The sequence below is a fragment of the Mobula hypostoma genome, chromosome 8 (assembly GCF_963921235.1).
Source record: "Mobula hypostoma chromosome 8, sMobHyp1.1, whole genome shotgun sequence".
Lineage (NCBI taxonomy): Eukaryota > Metazoa > Chordata > Chondrichthyes > Myliobatiformes > Myliobatidae > Mobula > Mobula hypostoma.
Window position 1 is genome coordinate 128,048,534 of NC_086104.1, and position 12,255 is coordinate 128,060,788.

The 12,255-nt window shown below is 44.0% G+C and overlaps 1 protein-coding gene across 2 annotated transcripts in view; it reads right to left on the bottom strand.

Annotated features, from left to right (window-relative positions):
* The window catches only part of LOC134350923 (FHF complex subunit HOOK interacting protein 2A-like), a 70,150-nt gene that overhangs the window by 56,524 nt on the left and 1,371 nt on the right, over window positions 1-12,255 (bottom strand). For both annotated transcript variants that reach the window (XM_063056766.1, XM_063056765.1), the window contains exon 2: window positions 3,542-3,620. In XM_063056766.1, coding sequence (XP_062912836.1) covers window positions 3,542-3,620 — 79 coding nt within the window. The remainder of the gene's footprint in view (window positions 1-3,541; window positions 3,621-12,255) is intronic.

Below are 12,255 nucleotides of genomic sequence, written 5' to 3' on the forward strand. Positions count from 1 at the left end.
GGTTAAGCAAAACCTTGACTCACAAAGGTTTGAATTTGATCAGGAAAAAGAAGGAAGCTTATGTCATGTATTGAGTAAGTCACAAGGTTTCTAGGAGAGAACTTAAGAAAGAATTAGGACAAAAAGGAACCATGGAATGATCTTGGCAAATAGGATTAAGGAGAATCCTAAAGTCTTTTACAAGTATAGTAGAAGTGAGAGACTAGGCGAAGAGAGCAAAGTGGTAATCTCTGCTAGCTGCCATGGAATATGAGTGAAATCTAAATGAATACTTCTTATTGGTATTTACCAGAGAGGATGGGGAGGTTGGAGAATCAAGGAGAGATACACTGACATTTCATGTACTTTCTCTCTCCTTCTGTTCACTCTCTCTTTCCCATCACTCCCTTATCTGATTCCACGTACCACCTTCCTTATTATCAGATATTAGCATCTGCAGCTTCTCGTTTCTCCACTTACTATCCCCCAACCCCTGTTTCTAACTCCATACTCGCCTCTCCCCATTGGGATCCACCTGCTCTTCATCTCCCTCCTCATCTGACTCTACCTGTCAGCTGCAGAATTAAGGACCAGGGCCTGATGAGATGTATCTCAGGATGCTTTGGGAGGAAAGGGAGCAGATTGCTGAGACCCTGACAGAAATGTTTAAACCTTTGTTAACCACTGACGATGTGCCAAATGTTTAGAAGAAAACAAATGTGGTACATTTATTCAAGAAGAGCTGTAATTATAAGATAAATCATTGTAAGCAGTTAGTTTAACTATCACTGTTAAGTAAGTTATTGGAAACAAGTCCAATGGGCAGGATTAAGTAGGGATTGATTAGGAAAAATCAGCATGGATTGGTCTGGGAGAGATGGCAAGGTAGATAAAGGCTTATCTTTGACATTGCATACCCCTCCCTTTCACCTCTGAATACAAGCTATCCCTCCTCTATAATCTCAGTCCTAATGCAGAGACTCAGCTCAAAAAGTTGACTATCTCTTTGCCTGTGCTTTTGCTGCTTGACCTGCTGAGTTGCTGCAGATATTTACTTTTTGAATATGAATGCAGGTGGTCCAATTAGCAAGTTTGCATACAAAAGAAACTGGCGGATCACAGAAAAGTCTGTCAAAGGATACGGTAGTTTCATAGATCAGCTGGAAAACTGGAAGGTGTCATGACAGATGGAACGTAATCTAATGGAAAGTTAAATTCTGGTAGGACATATAGCATACAGGGCAGCATGCTAGTGTAGTGATTAGCTTAATGCTGTAAAGTACCAGCGATCTGGGTTCAATTCCTGCCACTGTCTGTGTGTTCTCCCCGTGACCACACAAGTTTCCAAAGATGTATGGGGTTGGCAAGTTAATTGATTACGTGGGTACAACTGGGCAGTGTGGGTTCATTGGTCTGGAAGAGCCTGTTACCCTGCTGTATCTCTTAATCATAAACAAATAAATAAATGGCAGGGACTTCAAGAGCGTTGATGTATAGAGACCAAGGAGGAGCCCATAGCTGGCTGAAAATGGTGACACAGGTGGACACGGGGTGAAGAAGGCATTTGGTATGCTTGCCTTCATAGACTGAGGCATTGCGTATTAGAGAGCATCATGATATAGCTGTACAAAACACTGGTTAGACCGAGCTTAGAGTATTGTGTGCAGTTCTGGTTGCCTCACTGCAGAAACGATGCAGCAGCAGGACAGAGAATGCAGAAGAGATTCATCAGAATGTTACCTGGAACATAGGGCTGTAGTTATAAAGAGAGTTTGGCCAGAGTGGGATTATTTTCACTCGAGTGTAGGAGGCTGAGGGTGACCTTGTAGAGGTTTATAACCTTATGAGGGACATAAGGTACGAAAGATAGCTACAGTCATTTCCCCGAGGCAGGTGAGTCACAAACGAGAGCACAGGTTTAAGGCGAGAGGGGAAAATTTAAAAGAAATGAGAGGGTAGATTTTTCACAGAAGGTAATCATCTGGAACAAATTGTCAGAGGAAGTGGAGTTTAAAAGCATTGGGGCAGGTACGTGGAAAGGAAGTGCACAGAGTAATATGGAGCTCATGCAGGTATATAGAAAAAGTGTATCACGGTCAACATGAACAAAGTAGGCTAAAGGGCCCATGTAGGGTGCTGAACTACTTTGATACTAGTTCAGAGTAAGGTGCTGAAAAACCAATAACCTTTTAACAGGATAGTCCTAGAAACTAAGGTAGCAACAATGCTTCACATTGTGTAAAGAGCACAATGAACATAAGAATGAGTAGGCTAATTAACCCCTTGAGCCTTCTCCAACAAACAAGATCAGTATTGACAAAATGCAGTGCATGGAACAATCTTAAAGCTACAATAACAACATTTAAAAGACTTTTGGACAAGTACATGGAAGGACTTAGAGTGACATGAGTCAAATGTGGACAAATAGAACTAATTTGGTGGGCAGCACCACTGGCATGGACCAATTGAGCTGAAGAGCCTACTTCTAAGCCATATGACTCTATAACTTGACAAGAGTATGGAAAAATTCAAGGCCAAGTCTATCAGGTCCATTGAAGCCCATCTCTTCTCTCCTAAATCACATGGAAAGCTATCCCCTACTTTCCCAATTCTTCCATCAACCACCTGCCCCCCATTCTAGGCACCCAACTTTCTCAGTAAAGCCCACCCCTTTAGACCCCTAATTCTCTCACCAATGCCCACCACAGGCTTAATATTTCAAACATTCTTCTCCTCACTTGTTACTTGTTACATACACCTGTTAGGGTGCATTCTCCAATTACCTTATAAGGTAACCATAGTCTTCAGCCAGGAGCAGATGTCATCAGGTGGTTCCCAACCTTCACCGAGTGTTTCGACCCTTAATCACGACACTCTCCAGTTGGTGGGCCGGCAGTGGTGGCCAAATCACTGCCCATCTGCTCCTGGCTTCCAGCTTCCCTCCTCTTGCCTACTCCAAATCCAACAAGAGGCTCGTTCTGCCTCTTCCCTCATCCTACGAGCTGCTTGTTTTTTGCTCCTTTCGTCCAGGCCCAGAGCTGACAACAACCGCCATGCTGATTTGGCTGGGAAACCTCTGCAGCCGATCTCCACAGGGAACAACCATGCCTGCCATCCCTTGTCTTTACACTCCTGTAGGAAGGGCTGGTACTTCAAGGCCTTTCTCTCGTGGGCCTCTTCCCATCCTTCCTCCCACGGCACAGTCAGCTCAACCAGAATTATTTTCTTGTCTGTGGTTGACCACAGTACAAAGTCTGGGCGTAGGGTTGTGTGCACCACATCTGGGAACTTCAACCTCCTTCCCACATCGACCATCATCTCCCAGGACCTGGCCGTTAGCAGCAGACTGGGCTTTGGTTGTTTGGTTACGAAAGGCCTAGCTCCCTCTTTGATGAAGGTGATGGCCTTCCTCAAATCTGTGCCAGCCGTCCTCTGAATCAAACCCCTGATTCATCCACTGAAACCCTGCCCCCCTGAAGGATTGTTCCATACAGTACATTGGAAAATAAGCCATTTTACATTAATTCATCAAAGACTTTTGAATATAATCATGCAGCCAAACCTGTGGTCACAATGTAATAATTGGTGATTCCTTTCCAGTGACTGATGAAGGACTCTAGCAGCTGAATAGGCTCTTCTTCCTTTAACAGAAAAAAGGAAGTAAAATATTGCATGCTGAATTGTTTTGGAAAGAGTTATCAAGCAATACCTTTTTCAAGGTAAAACATTTTGCACGGTAAAATAATACTGACAGAAATACTCAGAAGGACTACAGGGAGGATATATGCAGTACCCTGTCATAACTTTTAGAGGATGGGTTCAGTAAAGCAAGGCTGTGACAACTGAAGGACCAGCTTTCCACTCCCTGCACTCCAGGTGAGCATAACTCCCAGGGAATTAGATTACTTGATGCAAGGACTGTCAACCCCTCAGTTCGTGCAGATATCAGAAGTGAGTGGCAGCTGGAAAATCCCAGTCAGAATCCAGGCAAAGGCAACCAGGAACTGCAACTCAAAGGGCAACGTGTAAAGACAGCATGAAATATAATGGACTACCAAACCACATCCAGCAGCTCCAGAACCATCCTTAGATATCATTGTCCAACTCCCACACAATCCCTTCCCCTTCTGACTGATAGGATTTCTGGACACTCCTGTTCTCTACCTCAAAGTTGACCAAAGGCTCATCCCCATATTACCCTAACAGTACCTTAAAGAATTCCAAACTTCACCTGGACAGTACTGTCCCCACCTCCTGATCACCCTGAACCTTCAACGTCATTCATCAAAAACAGACTAAGACATCCACCTGAAGTCAACAGGCAGATGAACAATTGCTTATCCCTAGACAATATTCCCTGATGGTCCTGCCCCAATACAATGACTGTCCTGTCCAGCAACCACTAAGGAACATGCAACCTGCCTACCAACCCCCATACAACACGCCAGGATTGTCTTTTCTACAACTCCAGACAGCAGCCGAGTTCTTCTCTCACTCTCAGACAATCCCACCCTGTTCCATGGCATAGCCCTTGGCAGTACTCCTGAACAATGCTACAGCTAAACACTATCCTGACAATCCTGCTCACCATCTCTGCACAGGCCTAGTCCTGACCAAAAGGCTTAGACAGCCCTGCCCCCAAACACACCACCTTCCCTAGCTCTACCTCCCCAAAACTAATCCAGACAATCCGGATTCCAAACTTCCATTGTGTCCATCACCAACACACTTGACCCCACACTGTCATGTTTAGATAATATGCCTCCCTAAACAATCCTGTGAGCCAAATTACCCTCTCACATCATATAACCATATGCATCCCCAAGCATCCTGATCCCCAACAAATCCTGACACCCTATGCACCTCTATTATGCATTTATTGAAGAAGGGCCTGCAAAGAAAAACCTGGGAACTACAGACAAGTAAATCTAACACCTCTGGTAGGTACATTATTGGAGGGGATTTTGAGGGATACATGCACTTGAAAAAGATTTGATTCAGAATAATCAGCACAACTTTGTGCATGGGAGATCCATGACTCAGAAATTTGATTGAGTTTTTTGAAGAAGTAACCACGGGTATTGTAGCAGATTGATCTATATGGATTTCATTAAGGCCTTTGATAAGGTTCATGGTGGTAGTTTGATACAGAAAGTCAGATTGCATGGGATTCAGGTAGAGCTAACAAGATGGATATGCAATTGACTTGATAGCAGGATGCAGAGGATAATAATCAGAGTTGCTTCTTGGATTGAAGGCCTACAACTTGTAATGGTCCCCAGGATTGGTGCTAGACCCATTGTTGTTTGCCATCTAAAGCAATGATTTAGATAAGGATGTACAAGGCATATTTACAGACAACACTAAAATAAGGTGGTGCCGTTATTTGGTTTTCAGAATTTACAGGGGGAACTTGATTAGTTGGGTAAGAGAGCTGAGGAATGGTAAATTGAGGTCAACTTTATCGAGCGAGATATTGCATTTTGGCAAGATGAATGAGGGTAAGGCAGTGAACGGTAGCAGCCCTGGGGAACTGAAGAACAAATGGACCTAGGAATACAAGTACAGTTTCCTGAGACTGACATCACAGGTAGACAGCGTGGTGAAGAAGGCTGCTGGCATGCTCACCTTCATTTGTCAGGAGATTGAGTACAGAAGTTGGGATATTACATGATGTTATTATAAAAGTCTTTGGTGAGTCTGCATTTGGAATACTGCGTTCAGTTTTAGTCATCCTGCTGTAGGAAAGATGCCATTATGTTGGAAAGAGTGCGGAGGAGATTTATGAGGATGTTGCCGGAACTCTAAGCACTGAGTTATGGAGAGAGATTGAGCAGGTTGCGACTTTTCTCACTGTAAGATAGAATGAGGGATGATCTTACAGAATGTATAAATTATAAGGGGCATAGATAGGGTGAATGCACACAGTCTTTTTCCCAGCATTGAGAAATCAAGAACCAGTTGGCATAAGTTTAAGGTGAGAGGAAACCTGAAAGGCAACGTTCTCATCCGGGAGTGGTCAGTGTATGGAATGAGGAAGTGGTTGAGGCAGGTACATTAACATTTAAAGGTACCTGGACAGATATGTGGACAGAAAAGGTTCCCAACATGGGATCCAAGGACCCCTCGGTTAATGGTAGGGGTCCATGGCATAAAAAAGGTTGGGAGCCCCTGGTTTTGAGGGACATGGACCAAATGCAGGCCAGTGGGACGAGCTTAAATGGGAATCTTGGTCTCCATAGACGAGTTGGGCCAAATTGAATTGAATTGACTTATTACTTACATCCTTCATATACACAAGGAGTAAAAATCTTTAGGTCACATCTCCATCTAAATGTGCAATATGCAATTTATAATAAATACTATGTACAACAGGATAGTCAATATAACATAAAAATACAGTTGTGTCAGCTTGAATTAATCAGTCTGATGACCTGGTGGAAGAAGCTGTCCTGAAGCCTGTTTGTCCTGGCTTTTATTTTGCGGTACCGTTTCCCGGATGGTAGCAGCTGGAAGTTTATGGTTGGGGTGACTCAAGCTAATGGCATGTTGACCTTCATAACAAGGAGAGTTGAGTATAAGAGCAAAGAGGTCCTTCTGCAGTTGTACAGGGCCCTGGTGAGACCACACCTGGAGTACTGTGTACAGTTTTGGTCTCCAAATTTGAGGAAGGACATTCTTGCTATTGAGTGAGTGCAGAGTGAGTGAGGTTCACGAGGTTAATTCTCAGGGTGGCAGGACTGTCATACGTTGAAAGATTGGAGCGACTGGGATTGTATACACTGGAATTTACAAGGATGAGAGGGGATCTTATTGAAACATATAAGATTATTAAGGGATTGGACACGCTAGAGGCAGGAAACATGTTCCTGATGTTGGGGGAGTCCAGAACCAGAGGCCATAATTTGAGAATAAGGGGTAAGCCATTTAGAACGGAGTTGAGGAAAAACTTTTTCACCCAGAGAGTTGTGGATCTGTGGAATGCTCTGCCTCAGAAGGCAGTGGAGGCCAATTCTCTGGATGCTTTCAAGAAAGAGTTAAATAGAGCTCTTAAAGATAGCGGAGTGAAGGGATATGGGGAGAAAGCAGGAGCGGTGTACTGATTGTGGATGATCAGCCATGATCACAGTGAATGGCGGTGCTGGCTCAAAGAGCCGAATGGCCTACTTCTGCACCTATTGTCTATTGTCCCCAATGATTCTTTGGCCCTTTTTTACACACCCGTTTTTGTAAATGTCCTGAATAGTGGGAAGCTCACATCTACAGATGTGCTGGGCTGTCCGCATCACTCTCTGCAGAGACCAACAATTGAGGGAAGTACAGTTCCCATTCCAGGCAGTGATACAGCTAGTCATGATGCTCTCAATTGTGCCCCTGCAGAAAGTTCTTAGGATTTGGGGGCCCATACCAAACTTCTTCAACCGTCTGATGTGAAAGAGGTACTGTTGTACCTTTTTCACCACACAGCCAGTATGTACAGACCATGTGAGATCCTTGGTGACGTTTATGCTGAGGAACTTAAAGCTGTTCACCCTCTCAATCCCAGATCCATTGATGTCAATAGGGGTTAGCCTGTCTCCATTCCTCCTGTAGTCCACAACCAGCTCCTTTGTCTTGGCAACATTGAGGGAGAGGTTATTTTCTTGACACCACTGTGTCAGGGTGATGACCTCTTCTCTGTAGGCAGCCTCATTATTATTTGAGATTAGGCCATTTCTACGCTCTATGATTCTAAGACCAACCCCAAGACACCAACAGAGCTGGTTCTCATCATCTCCCCTCCTTAATTCCCCTATCCCCTTGACCTCTTTCCCAGTCCTGACTACCAGCCTCCCATCTCCTCAAATTCCCATCCTCCACACCCATTCACCTCCCTCCATATCTACATCACCCCAACAGAAATCCAGGAAAGGCATCCTCCCAAGGACGAGCCCTGACATATTCCATTCCCAGGATGATTGTAATCACCTCAAACTATCCTGTCCTCCACTCCTAGACATCAACCTCAGATCAGGTAGTATCCACAGATGTCCAGTCAGCTGGTCCCAGACATCACCGTTCAACAGCACTGTTCCCAAACCCATTCAAAAACCCTGTTTTGGTAAAATGCCCTTCCATTCACAGATATCATCTCAGGAACCAACCGTAAACAGTCCTGGACATAAACCCCAGACAATCCTCCACAACCCCCGCTGCCTGACCTTCATTAAACTGTGCCTCTAAATTCTGTTCCTCCTCATTTTGTTACAGTAATTTGCTCATCACCAATACTTTTGACAGAATACAATGAAGATTTCTCAGACTGACTCTCAGGGTGTTGATTAGTTATATCAGGAAAAATATAGACAATTGAGCCTATTATCTCTTGAGTTTACAAGAAGGAAACTCAACCTCTGAAAAATACAAAATTCTTAAGAGGCTTGACAGGCCTGTGTTTTTTGCTGGCTGGGATGTCTGGAACCAGAGGTCATAGTTTCAAGATGTGGGTCTGCATTCAAGACTGAGGTGAGAAGACATTTCTTGGTCATGAATCTTGGGAAACTAGCTATCCAAAAGACTTGGATAGAGATCTCCAAAAAAACTGCTTCAGCACAACTGGAGTACAGCATTCAGTTCTGGATGAGAGAATGTGTGCTATAAGGATAGGCTCGGAACATTTGGGTTGTTTTCTCTAAAATGGTGGATGCTGAGGGGAGACCTGATAAAAGTTTATAAAATTATGAGATGCACAGATTTAGAAAGCCAGTATCTTTTGTCCTCCCAGAGTCAAAACATCTAATATTAGTGGTCAGGCATTTAATAAGAGAGGGGGAAAGTCAAAGGAGGTGTACAGAGCAGGTTTTAATCCCCCTGCTAGCTGTCTGGAAGGTGCTGCCAGGATGGCTGTTGGTGATATTTAGTGCACACAGGTTCGATTTCAACATTTAAGAGAAGTTTGAATAAGTACATGGATGGGAGGGGTATGAAAGGTTATTGTCAAGGTGCAAGTCAATGGACTAGGCAAAATAATATTTTGGCATGGACTAGATAGGCCAAAGGGCCTGTTTTTGTGCTGTTGTGCTCTAGGACTCTATAAGTGCATGAAAATGCAGAGGATGAAAGGATACGGGACTATGTGCGTGTGGAAGGAATCAGTTTAATTAGGCATCATAAGTTTGCAATAACATCACGTTCAAGTTCATTATCGTCTGACTATACATATATACAACCAACCTCTGGCCCACAGTGCACCCACAATATATATGTCACACACAGCACATTAAACAAAATATTACCACAAATAAATTAGAAAAGTACAATTCGAAAATGCATGTAGTGCACAGCACAGGTAAACAGTAAAGAGCTCGCTGTCCTACTGACGAGACCTCAGTGGTAGCAGGGTATTCATTAGTCTCACAGCCTGAGAGAAGGGCATGTTCCTGAGTTGTACTATAAGACCATAAAACGTAGGAACGGAATTAGGCCATTCTGCCCATTGAGCCTGCTCCGCCATTCCATCATACTGATCTATTTTCCCTCTCAACCCAATTCTCCTACCTTCTCTCTGTAACCTTTGACACCCTGACTAATCAAGAACCTATAAACCTCCTCTTTAAATATACCAAATGACTTAGCCTTCATAGGTATCTGTGACAACGAATTCCACAGATTCATCACCCTCTGCTAAAGACATTCCTCATTATCTCCGTTTTAAAGCAATGTCCCCGTATTCTGAATCTGTGCACTCTGGTCGTAAACACCCCCACAAAAGGAAACATCCTCTCCACATTCACTCCATCAGGCCTTTCAATATTTGATAGGTTTCAGTGAGATTCTGCCAGCAAACAGGTCCACAGCATCAAATGTTCCTCATATATTAAACCTTTAATTCCCAGAATCATTCTCATTTACCTCCCCAATGCCAGCCCATCTTCTCTTAAATAAGGGTCCTAAAACTGCTCACAATACTCTGTGCAGTTTGACCAATGCTTTATAAAGCTACAGCATTACATCCATGCGATTATATTTTAGTCCTTTTGAAATGAATGCTAGCATTGCATTTGCCTTCCTTACCACCGACTCAACCTGCAAGTTAACCTGCATGATGCAAAGGGACTCCCAAGTTTAAATCCTCTGCAGACTCCTCAACACCACCTGCCCTTCCACATATCTTCATATCATCTGCACATATGACCACAAAGTCATCAATTCCATAATCCAAATCATTGATATACATATAACGTGGAAAGAAGTGGTCCCAAAACAGTCCCCTGTGGAACAGCAACCAACCAAGAAAGGCCCCCGTTTTTCCACTTTGCCTCCTGCTAGTCAGCCAATCTTCTATCCATGCTAGTATCTTTCCTGTAATACCGTGGGCTCTTATCTTGTTAAGTAGTCTCATGTGCAGCACCATGTCAAAGGCCTCCTGAAAATACAAGTAAGCAACATCCACTGACTTTTTTTTTGGTGTGTGCCTGCATGCATGCGAGTCTGTGTGTGCGTGCGCGCGTCCGTGATGATGTCTTTTTCATGGCTTTTACAAGGCGCGGAGCGAGAGAGAGAGAGAGACTGTGTGGCGGGCCACTCCTCACACAGACATTTTCACAGTATATTCCCTTTATCTTACAAGGTCGAATTGCGATCTCGACACTCAACCCGGCACGGATGGAAAGCGTACTCGGGAGCGGACCCAACTGGTTCCGAACCCAGGAACCTCCGCTCCCGGGTCCAGCGCTGATGTCATTGCGCCACCAGCCAGCTCTCCACTGCCTTTTCTTTGTCTACCTTGCCTGCTCTTTCCACAAGGAACTCCAGAAGATTTGTCAGGCAAGATTTCCCCTTCAACATATGACAGTCCCGCCATCCCGGGAATTAACCTCGTGAACCTACGCTACACTCCCTCAATAGCTAGATTGTCCTTCCTCAAATTTGGAGACCAAAACTGTACACAATACTCCAGCTTTGGTCTCACCAGGGCCCTGTACAACTGCAGAAGGACCTCTTTGCTCCTATACTCAACTCCCCTGACAGAGATTCTCCCTTTAGAACACTTCTTCTTTGAGTTGTATCTACCCTGAGCTTTCTGAATTGTTCCCAGAACTCCAGTCATTACTGTTCTGTCGTCATCCCTGCTAGTCTCCCCTTCCAATCAACTTTGGCCAGCTCCCCTCTCATTGCCTCTGTAATTCCCTTTATTCCACTGTAATATTGATACAACTGATTTTATTTTCTCCCTCTTAAACTACAGGGTGAATTCTATCATATTATGATCCTAAGGGTTCCTTTACCTTAAACTCGCTAATTAAATCTGGTTCATTACACAACACCCAATCCAGAATTGCCTTTTCTCTGGTGGGTTCAACTACAAGCTGCTCTAGAGAGCCATCTTGTAGGCATTCTACAAATTCCCTCTCCCTTTTCCAACACCAAACTGATTTTCTAATTTACCTTCATATTCAAATCACCCTTGACTATCATACATTGTACCCCACATCGTGGCTGCTGTTCAAAGGCCTGTATATAATATAACTCCCATCAGAGCCTTTACACCCTTGCAGTTTTGAAGTCTGTCCACAAAGATTCTACATCTTCCAATCCTATGTCACCTCTAAGGATTTGATTTCATTTTTTAACCAACAGAGCCACCCCACTCCCCCCGTCTACCTGCCTGCCCTTTCAATACAATGTGTATCCTTGAATGTTAAGCTCCCAACTATGATCTTCTTTCAGCTACAACTCAGTGATGCCCATAACACCATACCTGCCTATCTCCATCTGTGCTACAAGACCAGCTACCTTATTCCATATACTGTGTGCATTCAAATATATCATCTTCATTCCTGTATTCATAACCCTTTTTGATTTGGCCCACATGTTACACTTCAACTCGTCCCACTCACTGCGATTTTGCCCTACCATCTGCCCACCCTTCACTGCGTCTATTTAAGTAACAACTGCCTTATCCTCAGCCCCATCATTCTGGGTCCGATCCTCCTGCCAAATTAGTTTAAATCCTCCCCACAGCTCTAGCAAACATGCCTGCAACTTATTGGTCTCTCTCAAATTCAGATGTACCCTATCCTTCCTGCACAGGTCTTACCTTCCCTAGAAGAGATCCCAATAATCCAGAAACCTGCCCCCTGCACCAATTCCTCAACCACACTTTCATTTGCCAAATCATCTTATTCTTACCCTCACTGGTGCATGGCACAGGCAGCAATACAGAGATTACTGCCCTTGAGGTCCTGCTCTTCAGCTTTCTACCTAACCCTTTATATTCTCTTTGGTACCAATATG